At 41.3% G+C, this 21,192-nt stretch overlaps 1 protein-coding gene across 12 annotated transcripts in view; it reads left to right on the forward strand.

Annotated features, from left to right (window-relative positions):
* Nucleotides 1-8,416: 8,416 nt before the first annotated feature.
* The window catches only part of PCNX1 (pecanex 1), an 89,577-nt gene continuing 76,801 nt past the window's right edge, over nt 8,417-21,192 (forward strand). For 4 of the 12 annotated variants that reach the window (XR_009724528.1, XM_061347124.1, XM_061347126.1 and 1 more), the window contains exons 1-2: nt 8,420-8,763; nt 16,646-16,854. Coding sequence is in view for 10 of the 12 variants with exons in the window: in XM_061347124.1 (XP_061203108.1) it covers nt 8,611-8,763; nt 16,646-16,854 (362 nt within the window). In the remaining 2 variants the exon portion in view is untranslated. Of the gene's footprint in view, nt 8,764-16,645; nt 16,855-18,589; nt 18,647-21,192 lie in introns of those variants that run through there. The other 8 variants (XM_061347127.1, XM_061347128.1, XM_061347131.1 and 5 more) reach the window with 4 other exon arrangements.

Consider the following 21,192-nt stretch of genomic DNA (forward strand, 5'->3'; position numbering starts at 1 on the left):
GTGCTGGCTTTGTCAATCAATGGTTTATGTGGTGAACCAGAGAAAATCACTCAATTTGCAACAGTTTTAGCACCTGTTGAAAGGAATTAAGGATCCCTCTTTTGCAAGTTGCTTTCATGCAGATTTAAAAAAATATATCCAACACGTGCATTAGTATCACTGCCACTTAACAGATAACACAGAGTTGCACAAAGTTAATCTATTTTTAAGCCCACTTTTCTTGGCTGCACATAGTTCCCTACTCAGTTTGGTGCCACTCTGCCCTTGCTGTGGTCAAGGATCATCAGGCCTTACCTGCAGGGATGAAGGCAAAGAATCCTGACAACAGATCTTACGGGCACAAGGATAAATGTAAAAAGTGAAACACAGTTTGATGTACAAAACAAGCTGAGGCCTATCAGCTAATGCATCTGAATGAATATTTGCATGAAAAATTATGCTGTTTCAGAACCTGTGGTGTATCTATACATGTGCATGAACACAGGGGTCTATATCCCTGCATATGTGTTCTCTGTATTCACAGGGACTATCTTATTGGGCTATAGCAAAGAGCTACCTGAAAGTTGGTGCTGCAAGGAGAAGCTGAGTTGAATGTGTGTGTCTCTGTATATCTATGGGTTTCTTTTATAGTAAGAGCTTCCTCCTAAATCAGCTTCACACGAAATGCTGTTTATGGAGGGTAGGTTAAAATCAGTTGCCCATTGAATGGATGCAACAATTCTATTCAGCCAGCAGGGGAGGGAGAAGATCTTTGTAGCTGCTGTTGTTTTCCTGATGAATAATTATGCCACCTCCAGCTGTCTGCCAAAGACCTTTTCTTTAAAAGCCATATGTCCTCTCTAATAAAGCTCACATCACACCTCCTTCAGGCTGCTTTCATTCTGCTGTACTTACCCTTGATTTCATTTGGTTCATGCGGTAGTATGGCTGTAGGATGATGGCTTCCTTAAGCTAGTGCTTAGAGAAAATATGGCCCAGAAAAAAAGGAAGGATTGTCTGCAACAGCCTGCATCTGTGCCTCTGTGATTCCTGGAATGTTACTCATATGGGTTTTCTTTTTAAAAAGCTCTGTAAAGGGTTGCTGGAATCCAAGTTACTTTATATCTGCCATAAAGTGGCAGTGTTTAAGGGCACTCCCCCTAGATTGATCATTTTCACATTCTGAAATCTGTCAACTGTACCTTCAGGCACTGCCAATTCAAGTAAATACAAAAATAGTAGTCACAACACCTCAGGGCATGATTTCATCAGATCTTCTACCCTAAGCAGGTCTGACCTGCTCATTATTTCTCTGGGACGCCTCCAGAGAATAGAAAGAATACAGGATGGGGCAGATCTTGCAAGGCAGCTGGAATTTCTTGCCAGTACAAATCCTACAACATCTCTGGGAATTTAAACCTTCATTGTTCAAAAAACAGCGCTGCTTCTGCTGTGACTGACCCATGTTGGTGCTGAAGCAGCGTGTGAACTAGAGATGCTACCTTCCAAAAGGGATTTAAAACTGAGATTCTGAAGTTCTTTTCTCAAATTCAGGTTGTTAACTATGGCCACATTCCATCTCGAGGCAATGAATTACATACTGTTTCCAATAGTCTTGAATGTCAAAATTATTCTTCACACCTCCTACTAAAGCACACAGTCACTGCCATATTCCACTGCAGACAAGGCTGTATTCAGTGAGGAGTCTTACATACACAGTTAGCAAAGGAGTTGAAATCAGACAGAAATATAAAGTTCGTTTTCTGTTTCTTCAGAATGAAGCTGAAATCCAAGCAAGATCTAGGGACTGCCAAGGCCTGCATGGCTTCTCAACTGATCTGTCCAAGCAGACCCTTGTACTTTTATGAAATTCTGACCTAGATCCCCTACAACACTGTCACTCTGCAATGACACTAGTCATTCCACAGATTCCCACAGTTCCCTGTAGATAAACCAGCTGTCTTAAGACTATTCTCCAAATCCTGCCCACATTTCCTCCTTGAGGGTTCCTAATTTTGGCCTCTTTTCATTACACTGAAATTGGGAGGCATTTTATATTTTTTATAATTCTGCCTCTGACTATGTACTTTAAACTGAAACATTTTCCTAGACAGAGACTGACCAATTCAAAAGGCCTAACTTTCTTAGAAAAATGGCTAAAAAGAGCCATAAGAGAGAGGAAATACTTTAAATTGAGAAGATGGTCTTGGGAACGCGTTAACCTGCTATGGGAGCTTTCTACTTCAGACAAAGAGCTTTAACTGTGAACAAAGATCTTAAATAGGAATGTACCCCAATGGTATCATGAATCATTGTTTGGTAGAAATTTCTTACAGTGATGCACCACTGTGCTGTACTTTAAAGAATGTGGTATAAATGTTGCTAAAATACTGTCAGCTGGGTGTTTGGATATTCTAATTTTAGCCTTGTTTATTATGTTCCATCTCTATGGTGGTTTCAGACAATTCTTGTACCAGCAATGCTAGCAAATTCCTCTATTTCAGACAGACCTTGTGGTCACTGGGACATTGATGATGCTTCTCTGATTTCTGTATGGACACGTTCACACAGTTGGGTCCTGTAATATGAAAGCGGGTGATGCTTTTAGAAACACTAACCAAACTATCCTTAGGAGGAAAGTTAATTGTAAAACTACAGTCTGTTTCCAGCAATGGGACCATTAAGCCATTCCAGTTGATCTTTCAGACATGATGAAGCAGCTGCAAGAGGTTAGGATAGTGAGACTGTGGCCCACATAGGTGCCAATAATGTACAGAAGAAAGCTGTGTAGAGACAACTTCTAGACAACAAAGAAAAGGAGTGGAATTGAAGATGCTGTTGTTCTAGTGGCAACTTACAGAAGGTTGCTATCAACAAGGTGGTAAGAGTTCTTTCTTCTTAGCTGTCATGGGATTTCTTTGCCTGCATGGATCTATTTTAAATGGCTTTCCCCTTTCAGCACCTCTTAATAATAAGATACTTATGTAAGTGCTCTTCTTGGGAGAGAATCTCACTTTGGTCTGTTTATTTTGTCTTGAGAAAACCACAGGGCTCAGGGAGCACATCAGAAGAGCTTACATACTCAGAAGGTATAGCAGGCATCTGAGAAACTGGATGGGCAGGATTAATAGGACTGTGAGCTTCATGGTTCAGCTGTTTTCTGATCAGTAATTGTCATCCTCCACCCAGTGAATTGATCTCTTCCTAACTAGCACTGTGAAGTACTATAGAGAACTGTATTAGTCACAGGGATAGTTGGGGGAAAAAAAGAAAAAAAAAAAAAAAAAACAAACCAAGAGGAAAAAGCAAAACAAAACAAAACAACCTCCAAACCTTTATTCCTCTTTCTCAGCTTTTGAGGACAAGAACTATACTCTCCCAAGCTGAGAGAGAGTGAATGATTTGGCCTGTCCCACAGGCTGCTGGGCAGGGTGTATCTAGAAAGGGCAGGTGGATCCGGGAGTGCGTTTGATGCCAGGGCTGTGATAAAGGTGGTGCGGGCAGCAGCCTGGCATGCAGCTGGGGCTGCATCATGTGCTGTGTGCAATGATCCTGCCAGCACAGTAGAGAGAGGTGGTCTCCTGCCATGTAACCTTCGTGATGCTAAATCTGTGCCTGGGCTGTATTGAAACTCTAGAGAGCATGTTAGTTGTTTTTTTTTAAAGGTTGTATTTGAGCTGAGAGTAGGGATAATACACAGGACTGAACCTCACAGAGTAATTTCATAGCAATCCCTTAGCATGCAAGGCTGAATCTGGTGTGACTTCTCTGCTAGAGAGGGAGTGTGGTCCTTGGAAGGATCTGGCTCTTGTTTAGAAGTTTGTTTAAAAACTGTGCAAATAGTAGGTAAGCTGTCACCAGGTGCTAACATGTTCTGTGGAGTCCTGCAGTTGTTGAAAGCTGTAATTAAAAGCAAATCTAGCACAACCTCCTGACAGGCTTTATAAGAAGATTATCTACCTTACAGTGAAACCAGGCTAACAAATATTATCGTAGAATGAATTTCTACTTTCTATCACCCTTGTAAATAAGCCTACTTCTTAATTGTCATATGAGATATTGAGAGAATAAAACACATTTATTACCATTTATGACAACATTCTGAACTCAGATAAACCCCTTTTTAACCAGGTTGTAATTACAGGGGAATGTCATGGGGAAAAAATCAAGGCTTAAACCAGGTTGTAATTACAGGGGAATGTTGTGGGGAAAAAAAATCAAGGCTTAAAATTAGGCAAAGATTCTTAATGCCTAAATAACAAGTATATAATTTAACTTGCTTCCTCAGGAAATCAAAAGGTAGGTGCACTTCTCTCCTAGGCTGATAAGTTACAGAGAAAATTGACTTTTGTCTTTTTCTTTTCTTCTTGGAGGCAAACCTGCTTTGGACCCTGTATCCAATCCACAATAAGTAGTGTGTCAGCAGGATCCAGAAATTGGGGTTGAAATGCTGCTGTCTCACTATAGATCCTGAGACAAGAAATCAATAGGAAGAAGTAAATAAACATTGGTCATGAGCCACCAAGGCCTAGTTTGTCAATCTTATTCTGAAAACAAATGTTGTATCCAGCATGGAAAGAGAACTGCTAACCCTTGTAATTGTCAAGCAAGTGAATCAGTGCTTTTCTTATTTTCTACTGATTGTTTTATTAGCTACTTATTTCATACTGTTGTCATACTGTGACAATTACGGTAATGAGAAATTACAAGGAAGTAGCAATCATAAGCTTGTTCCTGGACATAATAAATTTCACCCACTATCAGATAAATATTCTTTTAAAGTTTCTGTTTAACCCCTTGTCCTAAGTTATGTTCTCATAAAGCGTAGGAATTCTCTTGATAACCAATTTAAAAATTGTAATTTTGGGTATCCCACAAAACCTACCTGGAGGGAAAGTGAAAAAGTTCATTCCCGTGAATGAGAACAGAGACTAAAGTGCTACTAATGGTGCAAAGTATGCTGCAACAATGTTCTTAGAAATGGCAACATATTGAAGTATTTCTGTTGCAGGCTTCAGTGTTTTGTTGCCTTTTTGATGAACTTCATGTTCTTCTGATATCACATGTTAAAAGTGTACTCATAAGGCTTGTCAAGAAACTGTGATTAGTTTATCTGAGTATTTGGTAAAACCTATGTTCTACTGTGTACCACATATAGCACTACCCTGATTTTGCAAATGCCTTTTCAATCCACTGGAGTGTGGCATAAAGTAAAGAAAGGTGTTGCTGTATATGATTACAAGATCGTTCTTAGCCATGTCCAAGTAAACCAGCCATATCTTTAATATTATCCATACCTAAGATGGCCAATAATATTAATTTGCCACAAGAATTTCCCCAATAGCCTGCAGTGGTAAGGGAGACACTTGACTGTGCAAATATATAAAGAATGTGTGGAAAAACTCAATTTAAGTATTGGCAGGCTGAAATAATGGTTACAGTTTCAAGTTGGTCTCTTCCTGTGTAGCACTGACTTCTTTGCCTTAGTCTGGCATTCCAAAATTACAAGAGAGATGCTGGTGGAAATAGGTTGATCTCCAATCTTGTGATTTAATGCCCACTCTCTTAAATATTTTATCTAAAATTGTTCACTCTTCACCGATGTTATGCTCTATTTCTCCTAGAGCACGCTCTTTTCTTGTACAGACATTAATACCCACCCTAAAGAAGTACTGTAAGGCAAAAATGGAATGCAGAAGATAAGCTAGTTACTTGCTGCATTGCACACATTCAATGCATAGATCGACTCTATTGTTCTTGCTTTCTGTCCAGATACGTTTGTGTCCCTTAAAAGCTAATAATAGGCTTTTTTTTTCTTTGTTAATAATGCTATGACTGGGTTTATTATCAATTTTGCCTTCAGGTGTAGATGGATTCCAATAATATTGTTTCCTCATTTTGTGTCATTTAAATAGCTAAGCAATGAAATTTAATTATCCTCCCAAGCCCATGATATTCTTTCACTTACTCTACTGGATGCAGACCAGAAAATCCCATGATGAAGTGCTCTTGTGCTAACTGTACCAAAGTAGGTTATTGTAATATTCATGCTTTGTTTCTTCGGTTTCATTTTTGCTTTAACACGCACCCACCCCCCTCCAAACCTCTGTCACTTCGTAGCTGGTCTGATGAACTCCAGAAGTGAGGCTGGAGAAGTAACTATATAAGCCTCCACAGCATCCAGCCTCTCACACAGGCGTACTATTTAATGAGAATCATTACTATGAGGCTAATCTGCCCAGATTTAATCAATGGCTCCTAAACAGAAGCATAAAAGTTTTTAAAGCATTTACTGCAGCCTTCAGATGCATTATTAATGAATGTTATCCCTCTTGCCTCCTTTTTGTGGAGAAGTGAACAGCTTTTATGTAACATTCATAAAACAGATGATGGAAGAAAGCATGCTTCATAATCCTCATCATTACAGTATCACAGTATATTTACAGATAACACATCCAAAACACTTAATCTTTTGACAGCTGTATTTGTAATTTTAGTTTTTAATGGTATTTTGGCAAATTATGTAGTTAAAACAGGCTTCATAGTTTCCTTTTTTTTTTTTCTGAGCCTACTGTAACTGGTGAGGTTTGTCATGCTTGGCTTTATCCCTAAAGGATAAAGGGAATGCCCTCTCTCCATCCATGCTAATCCTCTGCAGGTTTTCTGTTGGTTTCCCCTCCTCTTCTTTCCCTTTGCCCTCTTTTTTTTTTTTCCTTTCATATCTCGATCTTGTTTGATAGAGTGAAAAAAGGCTCCTCTGCAAAATACTGCTCACAGTCTTGTGTTTCCAAATGCACTATCTGCAACACTAAAGCTAAAAATGGTTTATTTGTTTATACTGGGGAGAGAGAGCCACCATGGCTGGGGTTTTGTGTCCATCTCTTCTCCCTACTTTCTCACTGAGGAAACAAAAAAACAGATCATCTACATCTGCTTTGAGTCAGTCACTTCTGACTTCTGGTTTTCCAAAAATAGCCAAATGCTGCCATTGGTTCACTAACTGTCAGGGAGAAAAACACTGTGGAGACTGTGGCATGAATGCAGCCTCTTGAAAACACCAGCCCAAATGCACGCTTCTCATGAGTCATGACTGAGTGCTTGGGTTGCCTCATTCCTGCAGTATCATCTCTGCAGCAGAGACCCAGAAGGTGCTGTTGCCCCACTTCGTATCTGCTGGAATGGCACAGTAAGTTGTTTTCAGGACAGAACCCGTGTGGGATCCTTCTGCCACCACGGCAACAGTATCACTGCAGACCCTCAAAGCTCCTTCTTCCCAAATATGACTGGAGAAGGTAATTTCGTGAGGGATTCTCAGTGTTACTTATCCATAGGTTTTGAAGGAAGAAACCTTCCCCTTTTCTCCTGCTTGACAGCACTCTGAAAACTCCTTCCCTCATCTGTCCCTTTCTATCTCAATGTGTGACTTTTGGGATGTGCTTATTTAGCGGGAAAGCTTGAAAAGTCTGGATTTGGTGAACTAGTGACGTGTAAAAACAGGTGGATGGGGAAGCTGAGACTTCACTTTGTGAGAAGCCTGTGGTGTACCCATGGCCTGCTGTGTGGTGTTCTCCTTCCTAACACACCCGTGGGATTCTGGCTCTGTATGTGCAGAAACAACAAACCAAACCCTCTAAGTGGGGACAGGTCCATAAGGGTTTTGGTAAAATACATGACAGTAAAAGGGAGGACTCTTTACCCCAGTAACAAGCGACACGACAAGAGGTAATGGCCTGAAGCTGTGCCAGGGGAGGTTTAGACTGGGTGTTAGGAAAAATGTCCTCTCTGAAAAGGTGGTCAGGCACTGGAACAGGCTATCCAGGGCAGTGGTGGAATCACCGTCCTTGTGAGTGTTCCAAAACCATGTAGATGAGACCCTTAGTGACATGGTTTAGTGGTGGACTTGGCAGTGCTGGGGTAAAGGTTGGACTTGATGATCTTAGAAGTCTTCTCCAGCCTAGCTGATTCTATGATTCTATAGCTCTGGAAACAGTGAACTTGGTATTTTGCTTTAATTTTAAATAATTAAAGTATACAATGGGACTATGGCCCCTGCCACCATGCCTCACCAGGAAGGAGAACCTCAGAGAGGTCAAAGAAACCCCTGTGTGACACTTGTTTCTCCCTACGTTTTCCTGAGCACCTGACAAGGCATGCAGCCCGGGAGCCACCCTGGCCAGGCCGCAGGCGTGAGCCCACCACCCCGTGTCTCGGTGCTCCGGGCACCCCCGGCCCGCCGCCCACCCCACAGGCGGCCTGGGCCCCTCAGGGTGACCCCGGCCGGCAGCACCAGCCGGGCGTGCCGCCAGGGGGCGCTGCGGTTGCCGTGCCCCTGTCGGCGGCGTGCGGCCGCGCAGGTGCAGTCGCTGTCGTGCCCGCCCCCGCCGTGTGATCCCTCCCCGGCGGCAGCGCGCGGGGCGGGCGTCCCCTGCCGCAAGGGCTGCCGGTCTATCGGCGGCGCGGGGGCGGGCGGCCGGCCCGGGGCCCGGACATAAGATGGCGGCGGCGTTGCTGGGGAGGCGGTGGCGGTGGTTGCGGCCGTGCGGGCTGTCGAGGAGCGCGGGCGGTGCGCGGCTCTGCCCGGGCTCGCAGGGCGGATAGAACCGGGGGCCGGCTCGGTGGAGCGGGGCCGCCATGGGCTCCCAGGTGCTGCAGATCCTGCGCCAGGGCGTGTGGGCGGCGCTGAGCGGCGGCTGGTACCAGGACCCTCACCAGGGCGCTGGGGTCAACGCGCTGCACCTCTACCTGTGGCTCTTCCTGCTCGGCTTCCCCTTCACCCTCTACATGGTGAGCGCACGCCGCCGTCCCCGAGTCAGCGGTGTCGGCCTGGCTCGAGGGGCGGGCGGGCCTTACGGGGGGCAGAGCGCTTCGGCGGCAGCGGGGAGGCCCGGAGGATGGGATGGGGGGGGGGAGGAGCGGGAAGGGCCGCGGGGCCGTCCCTTGCGCGCCCCCTGCCCGCGGCGCTGCCGCCGCCCAGAGCGGGGCCGCCCCGGGGCCCGGCTGCCTGTCGTTTGCTCCGGCCCGCGCCCGCCGCGGTGCGCGGTGTCCTGCGGCGGGACCGGCAGCCGCGATCGAGGCGGGTCCTCGGAATACGCCCGAGGCTGCGGCGTTTCGGAAGCGCGGACGTGTTACCGGGAAGATGTGGGTGGGTGCTAGCGGGGCCCGTCGGGAGCGGTGGGGCTTCGATCCCTGGCACTTGGCCTTCGTATCCTCTATGGTTTTTTTTGTTTTTTTTTTTACTTCCTTAAAAATCGGGCATAAGTCTACTGGCTTCCACTGCAGGTCTGTTGGGAGTCCAGAAAAAAGCACAGCCTCTGTAGCAGCTGGTGAATTCAGCCAGTGTTTCTGGCTGGCAGCTCTGTACCTTTCTCTTCTGGCTTATGAGACTGGTGGAGCTATGTGCTTCAGGGTCCATAATCGGGAAGTTTGTTTGGCTATAATGTAGTGTGCTGGCTGGCAGCATTTTGGACTCGGTGTTACTGATAAGATGCTACTTTAGCTTTTTTGCTGGTGTCCAGACTTCAGTATACTTGGTTTGGGAGAATTCCTGTTGAACTCTTGTTTGTATCGGACACTTAATTCAAAGCTGTTGGAATACTAACCTTTAAACCTAGAAACTTTTTTGACATTTGGACTTGGAAACAAATATAAGAGTGGTATGATTAGTAACGGGAGGAAGGGGCAGCTTCCTGTTGGCTGGTGCTTTTTCTCTGTAACTTGTGTGTAATTTACGAAATACTAATATTTCACTTCAGATTTCTCAATAGAAAGGTGTGAACCTGTTAGGTGTGACCAGTTTTGAGCACATGAGGTAGAATGTAACTTGCAAGTCTGCCAGGTTCAGCTGCTGTGTCAAAGTAGAAACTGCCTTGTGGAAAAAATGTGAGCTAGTGAATGAAACCTCGGAGGAAAAGCTGTATGTGAGTACAGTTGCAGAGGTGGAGACCTCTGGGGTCAGGCATTTGCTTTGTTAAAAAGCAATTTGTAAGACTGCAGTATGAAACACTTCAGACTAAGAAATAGTTAATGTGAAAGAGGAGGTTTCAGCCCTGTATAGCTGGGTTTTAATTCATATTATTGTGTCTTGGAAAAGGTAGCTCCAAGGCTTTTTGTTTGAGAACTTCAGACTGCTGGCAAGGAAACAGCTTTTAAAACCAAAGTTAATGTGACAACAGCTAGATAAAACTTTCAGGTAGGCAGATCCTCTCTATAAAAGCTGTGAATCTCTATATCTGTTCAGGATTCCTTTTGGTCTCAAGTGTAGGGCTGGTTTTTTCCTTTTCAGAAGTTCTGCTCTTTAGCTTTGACAGTCTGTTTAATTAGTAGTGCCTTGCTGAGAGAGCTATTCAGAAAGGTGTGGTGAGCTATATCCTGCATGTGCAGGAGAGTTCTGAAGGGGGCTGATCTGTACTGTACATAGGTCTTGTCACAGCTGATAAATCTAGACTAGCATTTGAGTCTCCTGCTCCTCTTAAAGTGACAGCCATTCTATGGGGTGGTAAACTTCAGTGTTGCTTTTTCCCTTTTTGTGTGCAAAGGGAAAAATACAGGTAAAAGCAGGCTGATTTGGGTTTTGTGGGGATCAGAAAATAAATTCTCTTGCTTCATAGCTCTGGACAAGTTAAAGATGCAACAACAAGTGCCAGCTTCCCTGAGAATAAGTACGGAGATTAGTCACAAGTTGAAGCAGATTGAATCATATTTGGCTGTTTTCCCTCTTTCCACCCTCTGCAGTTGAAGTGTTGTCTAGACATAAACTAAACAGGCAGAACTGTGATGGTCATCTTAGCTCTTTAGCATCTCTTAAGCTCTTTTTAAGAATAAGAAGCAGTAAATGTTGTATTGCTGTAGGACATACATAAATAAACAGAACTTGCTTTAAAAGTCTTAGGTAACCATAATCTGTATTCAGAGCATGGCTCACTGGTGTGTAGGAGGGGGTTTCTAAGCTAGCTTCAGATGCTAGCTAGCTGGCAGACAACCTTGTGTGTTTAGAAAACAAGGTGTATATATAAAGACTTAGAATGCTGTCAGGTTTTACGTTACTTATACAACTTCCTCACATAAGGAATTCCGAGAGCACAGTGTTACTTTGATTCATTGGGGCAGCAAAAGATCCCCTAAGAGCTAAAGGCTGAGTGTGTTTTACACTAAGCTAATAACATTTTTGCAAATGTTATTTAACCCCCAGCAGGAATGGAACACTTAATCTCTTTTGGGTATGGTAATTTAGATGCATTTATTGCTTAAAGACTTGGTTTATTGCACCCAACCTTGCTGATCTTTAATTTGTGCATTCCTTCTATTTATCCTTTATTTTCAGAATGGAATCTGGTAATAGTTGTGGTCAGCAAGTCATACCATAAATCTGTGTGCTTCTTTGCATGTGTATGCCAGTGCTTTTTAAGGTTGATGGGTTAATGCATGATGCAAACCAACCAAAGAAAGTAGCAGTAGAATTCAGCTAGTGTTTCTTCCTTAGTCCCTCATCTGCCTTCTGAGTGCATGAAAGTGAGGTCTCTACCCTGTGTGAAGGACAGACATGCATAAATATATCTGTATTGCAGATTCAGATACTTTTCTTGTCGTGTGTTTTTTTGTTTGTTTGTTGTTTTTTTTTTCTCATACGCTTAATTCTGCCCTTGTGGGAAATTTGACAAAAAAGATAATGAAGGAATTGAGGTGTAGAGGAAGAGAAGTGTCTGCTTGAGTGAAGCTGCTTGAGTCTGTACTCTTGGTTCTGTGGCTTGGCAGCATGTGTACAAAAACATTTTTCTAGACTAGTTAAATCTATCCTGTTTGAATATCTGTATTCAGTAACAGACTAAACTCTGCATGTTGATCTGCTTATCTGTTGTAAGAGCTGATCCCTGTTTTTATGCTAGTCTGAAACTCGAGTTGGGAAAAGAAAACATGCTACAATATGGGGAAACTCTACAACTAGGTTGTAAAACATAATGGTAGAGTTGGAAAAAAATGCCCCGAATGCAGAGGCCAGTGTTACGCATCAGTGCTGCAAGGGGGAGGGGAAGAAAGGAGACTGCCAAAGCACTTCCTCTAGTTGGAATGCTGTTTCAGCCCCACCACGTGCACAGGAGGGGGTGAAGTCTTGGCTCCGATACTTGGGGAACTTTGCCAGTGAGTAGAGAGGAGCCAGGGACTGTACCTTGCTTGGGGTTATGGGCTTGTATGTATCTACAGAACTTGTCTGTCAAAGTCAAGCTCATTTAGGCAACAGTTCACTTAATAGGCACTTGATTTCCTGACTTGTGTACATAGTTGCACAAATAGGTCATATAAATGTAGCTTAATGTGAAAGTCTTTCCAGTGAAGTTTCTGGAATAGGTGCTGTTTCTTAAACACTTCGTTTAAGTTGGATGTGTAATGAGAATCCTTGGTATCCCACATTGCTCTAAGCCACATCTAGTTTCTTGGCTATGCAAGTTTCACTTGTACACTTTAAGGTTTCAGTCAATAACTAGATAACTTGTAACTGAATGTGCTTCTGTTAACAGCAGTTCTTCAGGGCTCTGACTGTTCACAAACAAAAAATGGTGATAAATGCCATCTGCTGTTTCTTGATCTTTCCTCTTCATTGGTATGAATGTTCCTATAAAATACTGGTCTCAGAATGCTTGAAAGCATTTTACAAGACAACTGTTGCTGTTTAATGAATGTTTGATTAATATCACTTTTACATAAGGACTTGCAATCTGATTTGGATTGGGAGACTTTCCTATGAATGTTTTCAGCAGGTAACACCTACACATCTCTCTTTTTGAAAAGAATCTGGAAACTTCACTGTATGTGTAGTGTGTAGCTAAAGCTGGCTGGGATTAGGCAAGATCCATATAGTCTTTGTTTCTTCATAAGTATGTAGCACAGCCTGTGATCAATGAAATTCCTTGTGGTTTCTGGCACTTACATATTTGAAATGTTGAATCAAGATGCAGTGACCTTTGAAGTTCAGATGGGAATATCTTAGCCCTGTAACTAGTGGTCTGAGGTTTCTTTTCTGTTCCAGGTTGGCCACTGGAATCTAGGAGTGCTTAAAGCACTTTTCTACCCACTCTTTCACAAAAGGTGTGCTGTGATACAATTGAGCTGACCTAACAGCAGCTTTCAGAAGAAACAGTCCCACTTCCCAGCTGTGCATTCTTACTTTTGTCAATGTGTATAGTGTGGATTTCATAAATTGTCTTGAAAGTTTTAAATTAGGAAAGTAACTCCTGAGGGGAAAGGTGGTAGAAAAATCAGTATCCTTCCCCTCTATCTTTGAGAGTACTGCTTAACTTTGCTTAGAGAAATACTTCCAGCTACGAGTTTATCTAATGGTTGGGTTTGTTCAGCCATTAGATGACTGAAGCTTTCAGCAGAGTGTAATTAAAGCAGGCAGTTTTTGTGTGGTCATGTCTAGCTCTTTTTTCTCTCCTATAAGAGCTTCAGTTGTGACTTTTGCTGTTCAGTGTGTGTTTTTCCTTTGGTGCTAATGGAAGTGGCTAGATAAGTGCAGTAAAATGGGATGTTCTCTGAAATGCTGTTGCAGCTACAGACTTGTAGCCAGCTGGTGTCTACTGACAAGCTCTAACCTGAGTTTTTTAGTCTGTTGTGTCTAATAAACATGCTCTGCTACTTGTGGAAAGAACTAAAATGAGATGTAGTTGCAAATCGGTAGGATTTACGTTTATATTACAATCGTGAAGATGGTATTGTATAGGATACTCAGTTATGCTAGTGAGAGACCTGTCCCTCAAATGTGGTAAAATGTCAAGCACAGTTTAAAATGCTGATCTTGCATTAACTTGTCTTTGCTTGTAGAGAGAAGACCCCAAGTGGAAGTTGAATGCCTTCAATTTTGTCAAAGAAAAATAGAGAAGGCAGAAGTGCTTTAGGTTAGGTTGCAGTAACTCTTCCTTTTGAGACTGGAATGCAGATGAACTGCTGGTACCATGAGTAGCACATGATCAGATGGCAGAGTATGGTGGACATGCTAAAATTTCTTCTATTGCCAGAGTATATACCCTCTCCAGAGAGGAGTCAGAAAGAATGAAAAGTAGTAAGTTATTTTTAGCCTTTTGCAATCCTGTGAAAACAGGATGTGAGGAAAAAGCACCCTTTAAGTCTTTATTGGGTTTGCTACAAGTGTTTTGCTGCCTTCCTTGGCTTTTCTCAAAGCTTTACTTTACAGAACAGGATGTGTAGATTTTTGGGTTCCACAAAATAAACTGGGTATGTTGTGTGAACTCACTGCTGATGGAGTAGAGGGGAGAAATTGAAGAGCTGTCAAAATGGAAAAGTATAGGCACATCTTCTCTAGCCTAAGTTTAGCTTTAGTCATCTGATGTCAAGCTGACTTCTCGTAGTGGCTTCTGAACACAGGTACTTGTAAAGGAGAGGATAGTTGAAGTTGTATTTGTGATCAGCTAGAGTGCTTAGTGCATATAGGAAGCTTATATTTTTCCCAAAGGTAATGAGCCTGCCCTTGCCTGCAGGGAGCTAGCTGTCTGAACTTGGAAGTGGAAAACCTGCATTTCTTGAGGAAACTCCTGTAGTGTTTCTGCAGGGCTTGTATAGATTCCATAAGCATCATTGTGGTTCCTGATAGCTTACTGATGCTGTTTTTGAAAAACTTTGTTTCCTCCTTCTCCTCTTGAGGTAGTGCTTGGTAAGTGAATCTCCCTGTCCACTAAGGTCTTGTTCAGCTCAGCATGGAAAATCTAAGTTGGCACACCTCAGCCTAGTTTGACTTTCCTACTTCAAGTATTATGTTAGGTGTTGACTTCACTTGTTTTGGAGGAAAAGGTAGGTTAAACTTGACCTACTTAACAAAAGGGTTCTAATAAGTAACCTGCCTTCTGATTGATTCCAGACTCAATTATTTATGCTTGTTTGGCTTTAGAAATGTCATATTGATTATTTGTTTTTGCTTACTGTCAAAAAGTGAGCAGCTGGTTTAAGGATTTGGTTTGTTCTACAGCCAGGTGTCAATATTTAGAAATGTTTATTCTTGTATCCCCTTTATTAGTATGATATTTTGTCATTTGGAGATCTCGTCAAACAACCTTTTTGCTAAACTTGCAGCTTAAACTGTATGAAGAGCACTGCTAGTTCTTCTGGGACTAATAAAGCTCTTAAATACAGAAATATTAATGTTGTAATCAGATTTTTTTTTCCTTTTAAAGGCTAAAACTAGCTTTAGGTGCAGAATAGTGAGGGCTCTGTCTTATTCTCCAATCACACTCCTTTTATGATTCTGCAAGTTGTGCTTGGGGCTTTAATTGCCATAAAAACTCTGTTCTTGCAATGGTCTGTCAAGGGAGGGAGACAAGGTGTACGAAACAAGCTGACATTCTCCTTAGGCTAGGAGGTCTAAAAATACAGCTCATTTATTCTTCTTGCTTACTAAATTAATGTTAAAGATAGGTAACAAATGCTGTTCAATTCTGATTGCTGTATGCTTGTGTGTATATACATACACTTATGGCTGTTAGAATTTTATATCAAACTACACTGTCAGTAATGGATAGCAACACAACAAAATATGAAGAGACTCTTGTTCCTTTTGTTAGGAAAATGGTCTGTTTGTGGATGAAGACTAAGAGTTAATACCTATCTCATTCTGTTTTGTGACAGCCTAGGGAAAAGGCTATATTCATATAAATATGAATAAAGGTGAATTAGAGGGGTGAAGGCCTTGAAGTGAAATCTGAAGTTTAACTAGTACTGTGAACACTTCTAAGTAGATATTAGTCCACACTTAATATCTGTTCCTCAAGCAACTGATCTGTAAAAAGCCTTATGGGCCTTCGCAGAAATTGCATGAGAAGTCTTGACTCTGAATGAAATGTAAAAAGTTGAATTTGGGACTGAGGTTTTTCATGTGGCTTCTGGCCACCTTTAACAGAGCTGAAAAATTGTGTTCAGAACGTCTGCATTGGCTGCCTTTCCATGGGCCTGTAATGGTCTAGCACAAGTAATCTCTGAGGTGTGTGGTCTTGCAGGTTATTGTGGACTGCTGCTCAAGTGTGAGCCACAGATGTAAGCAGCCTTTTTTTTTTTTGTATGCGAGTAGATCTTTGCTTTTTTGACTAATTAGTGTTTTGTCATGCAAGGGAGCTGTTTGAAGCTGACAAGCTAAGTCAAAACATCTATGTTGGGTAGTTAAGCGGATTTTCTCCCTGCATCATGCTGTTGAATTTGCATTGGTTTTTCAAAAATGAACTTGGTGCTATGGACTAGCCCTGAAATAAGGTCGTGCCCTGTGCTTGGTTTAGTTTTCAAATTGCTTAAATCTTCCCTTTTTTTTATTCATAACAACTAATAAAAAATACTAGGCTTGATGCAAAATCTTGTTATCTCTAGGTTTCCTGGTCTATTATATTCCAATAGCCTAGAAAAATAGAACAAGAGCTGAATTGCATTCTCAAGCTCCAGTGATATGTTTACTTAGCATGCTGCTTTGGTGCATTTAAGTCCAATTGTTCCTTTTCTTTTTTTTCCCCTGTATTACTAGACTTCTATCAATCTCCATACAAAGTTTGACTGTAGGGAGTGTATGTTTAAACCTTCATTTTTTTTTAGTATGTTCAATATTTTCTGTGTGGCTTTATATATTTTCATGGACATTTGACCTTGTGTTCATTAACTGTTTCTTACTCTCTTTTGAAAGGCTCTTCCTTCTTCCATGATGATAGTAGCTGTCTACTGCCCGGTGATAGCAGCTCTCTTTATCGTTTTGAAGATGGTGAATTACCGTTTGCACAGGGCACTGGATGAGGGAGAAATTGTTGAGAGGAATGCCAGTGAGCATATGGACAGAGGAGCAAAAACAGAACAAAGCAGTGTTTCAGCCAAGAGGAAAGACAGCAATGGGCCCAGGTAAGATGCCTGCTGATGTTGGTATACTGCTTCAAATGATAAACAGTCCTGTCTTCATCATATATATCACTGGAATGGTGGTTGAAATAAATACTGAGGAATGTAGATGCAGACCTCTGTAGTTCTGAAAGACTGTTTAAGTCTGGTCTTTAAAAGCAGAATTATTTATGTATTAGGTTTAAATGATGAATTCATGCTAATTTCCTGGTTCCTCCCCCAGAGGAGTTCCAGAACAATACTGAAAATGCTGGAAGCGCTGAAACAATAGCATGGAAAATGTGTGCTGATTAGGTCACTAAATACTTAATGAACACAATCAGTACAAGTAATCTTATTTCAGCAGTAGACTTAGTCTTAAAAAACTCTATAGCTGTTAGAGACCACATGCTACATGCTAAGTATTGTATCCCTAAAAGGAATGTCTGATCAGGTCTCGGATTGCTTTGCTTTGCAAAAGCAGGAGTCAGATCCAGTGACACCACCCATAGCCTTACTTCGGGGAATACTGTCCTGTAAATTTGGAAATTCTGGCACTGCGCAGCTCAGTAATGACAATGACAGTTCTGAAGTATCATCAATAGGAGATGATTCCTTTCCGCAGATATTTGCTGTCACCATCATAAAAAAAAAAGCCCAGAGCTTTTTTCTCCTCTGACCAGGTTTTTTGGAGAAAGAAGTGCAAAGGATGACTCATCAGCAAGGCTAGCCTAACCAGTCTGATCAGACTATGGATGTGTTACAAGCTGTATTATCAAAGTTTCTGCCTGACTCCAGATAATTGAGGCGATCTTAAGAGTTAGACTGCATGAAACAAGTCAACCTTGAATTGTTAGCTTTTAAAGACAGCCTTTCTGTTGTCTGTGAGTTTCTGGTAGTAGTAGCCAGAGTGAGGCAGTTAGGGTGCTGTCCTGACTTGGAAAAGGTTGTGTGTGTATTTAAAAAGTGAAAAGGAAAAGCAAGAGGCATGTACAATAAGGAAATGCAGCTGAAAGAAGCCTCTTAAGTCTGTTTATCAGGATGCTTAAAGAAAGGAAGTGTTGAAGTGATGCTCTTTAAATTGCTCAGCCTAGTGCTTCACTGTGCATATGGGATAGCTTCTCATGAGATGTGTCTTAAGCTCCCTGTGTTCTCTCATCTCACGTACTGTTGGCAAAATTCCCTAGTGTCTTGTATTCCTTTAAAGTTGCTATACAGTAACTTCTTATATCAATCTTTTATAACCTGCCCCTTTTTCCATGTTGTGCTTGGTAACTGAACCTGCTGACTTTAATTATGACTCCATTTAGATCACCATATACCTTACTAAAACTATTGAGCTGTTTTGGCAGAATGCTTGCCTAAATGTATATTAATGCTTATTCTGCATAGTAAAACTCATGAAAGTAAACTAGTGGTCTGTTCTGTTTCAATGTGACCTTGCTAATGCATGCTTCAGCTGTGATCCTTGGATATGTTGTGGTCGGGTTTGGTTTTTTGTGTTTGTTTTTCTTTTTAAAGCCGTATAGCTTTTGCTTCCAAAATGGTAGCCAAGACTTGACAAGGCACTTCTTAGTACTGTGAATTACTTCTTGATGTTTCCGAAGTTCTGTTTTGCTTTACGGAGCAGTTGACATGGGACAAGTTACTACATTATAAGCATTTGTGAGCTCAGAAGTAGAGGTTAGTTTGATGCTGTGTGTCCTGCTTGCCAACTAAGTTTCATTAACTTTTGTATGATCCTTGTTCCCACTTTCAGGTCTCTTAACTAGAACTGGGAACAAGGTCAATGCAGAAATTACGGAGTTACTTTTTGGTAAGTGGGATGTACAGTATATACTAATCTTTGCCTGGAAGCTTACAAGGACTCTGGTATAACATTCAAACCAGTAGAAGGGATGTAGAGTGAGTGTTTAATATTGAGCTGTTACCTTCTTAGTAAGTTCAATCGAAATGCTAGTAACAAAAAAGCACTCTCTTGGAAGAAAGTGTGTATGTAGGGTTTTTTCTCCTAAAACACTGTTCCCGTAGCATAAGATGGATACAGGGGAGCTCCAAGCAGATGTGCTACCTTTAAATATTTACATGATCAGAATACTAGTTTTGGTAGCTTAGGCTACAGCATATGATACTACGTAAATACATATAGTATGGTGTTAAAAACTGTCCTAGAATTTTCACCCCACCATGTGTACCCTCCCGGAGATCACTTTGGATATGAGTATTAGTATTTTTAATAGTCTGGTTTCTGTTCAGTAGTTGTTCAGGATTCTGTTTAGCTTCAGAGAACTTATTTTCTTTCTTCCTGAAGACGTTTATCAGCAAAATGGTGCTTTCATGTATTTTACATGCTGTCATTTGTGTAGGTTTACATGAGATACTCGTCTTTGGTTTTCATTGATTTGTGAATAGGATCAAACTCAAGGTTTTTAATTGTTTCATAGAAGCTTGGCATGCTTCAGTAAAGAAAAGCCTGCTGATCCTTAAGAAATGGATTATTTATATTTTTTTCTCATCCTCTGTTATAAAGCTAAAATTCTCTAGTTCATGTTTTTGAAAGAAGCTAGTCTTAATTTTAAGATGAAAATGTGGGTTGTCTTCTGTAGCTTCTAGTGCAGTTGATGCATTCATATGTAAGGGAATGGTGTTAGTAATGCCTCCTTGAGGTTTCGTGAAAACAAGTCATGGGGATACAGGCTCCTAACCACATGTAATAAGCAGAAGGAATAGTGTGTTATCTTTGGGTATCAGTGGACATGCTTAGATACTTAACTCAGTTTTGCTTTTGGTGATATGAATATGGCTTCTTACTTTGAACTGTAGTAGTCACTGATGCAAGAATTACAAAGCATTAACCTGGTGAGACTGCTATTCCCAGTCTCCATCAGTATGGGGGAGCTATAATTGTGATGCTACATGAATTTCATGTGTACTTCTAGAAAATAAAGCTACAAGCTGAAGAATTTTGTATTTTTGAGTTATGTACAGTCTACTGTTAAAAGTAATCTCTGCAGTTCTTGCCCTACCTTTTTGCTGTTTCTTCTTGCAGTTTCCTGTGACTGTCAGACCTCTTCTTGACCTTGAAGTTGTTTTGCCCTTTTGACTGTGTAAATTAGTGATTCAAGCTTTAAAGAAAGCTTCTCTTAGTACTTGTAGCTGTCAGTCTGGCATTGGCAGTACATGCTGTGGTCCTTCTGTGTTTTGAGAGCAGCCTCCTGACTAGTTATCCTGCTAGTTTAGTTGGAAATTAAGGACAGAAGAAGGTGTTTAGAAGAAAATGAAACTCTTCCACTGCTTTGTTGTGAAATCAAAATTACTCATTCCAGACTCTGTGGAAGTTCTAGTCCAGATATGGGAATTCTTCAGTCAATCAGCTGAAGTCAGGTTTTAAACTTTGAAGTTATGTAGGCTTACAGCCTCTTCAGACTTTCCTTTAGTCTCTGACACACCTATGTAATACTGGAGGTAGTAATTTTGGATAGGACAGTTACTAGTTTTAGAAATACTAGTTTTAATTTGGTTTGTGCAGTCTCTGGATGCCTCTTCCAAAGCAATCTCTGTTGCAGAGAGCAGGACATAATTTACTCAGTTATTTCAATTTGTGTGGTAACTTCAGTTTTTTCTGGCGAACTGAGCACTTGCTCTAAGGTATGAAACCAGCAAACTGTAAGAAATTGGTTGTAGTACTTAGCAGCAGAAGGGAATGGCCAGAAGAGTAGAAGAAAACAGCTCCTAAAGGAGTCTGTGTGCTGTTGTAGTCCAAATATGATGATTAATTCTGGAAATCTGTGCTTTCTGTTGTTTCTGCTTTTTGTTGTTTGCTACTAGCTTTTGTTCATCTGTAAGTTTGTGAGTGCTGTCACGGAACATAGCAGCTCTGAGTGGAAATGTGGCATTGGGTTGTATTGTTGCTTATGCTTATATCTGTTGGTTCACTTTTAGACAAAATCACTTCCTTCTCCCACCCTAACTACTGGGCTAACTACTCAGTTCTGTGCATGAGAGTTGGTTTGCATTGACTTATTTTTCTCTTTCATAGGACATACTTTTTATTCAAACAGGAAAGGAATTCAACCTTTCTGTGAAAGCCACTCTTTGTTATATCTTTGGTTGTTATAATTACACCAAACTCAATGGTTAAGTGAGAGGTTCTCACTCTAGTCTTTAACTAACTTCAAACTATTTTTTTTTTTTGTCATCTCTTCTAATGAAAGAAGGTTTAGGGATCTCTTGTATGATCTGTAATGGTTCCCAAGATTCTACCTTTACGTCTCTAATATGAAAGTAGCTTGACATGTTATGCTGTAGAATGAATGATGCTTCAGGCCTTGCAGTCTACAGACAGTTTGTTTACAATCTCCT

Source organism: Neopsephotus bourkii, unplaced genomic scaffold, assembly GCF_033783945.1.
Source record: "Neopsephotus bourkii isolate Nb327-2 ecotype Australia unplaced genomic scaffold, CSIRO-AGI_Nbou_v1 NB_301, whole genome shotgun sequence".
Taxonomy (NCBI): Eukaryota; Metazoa; Chordata; class Aves; order Psittaciformes; family Psittacidae; genus Neopsephotus; species Neopsephotus bourkii.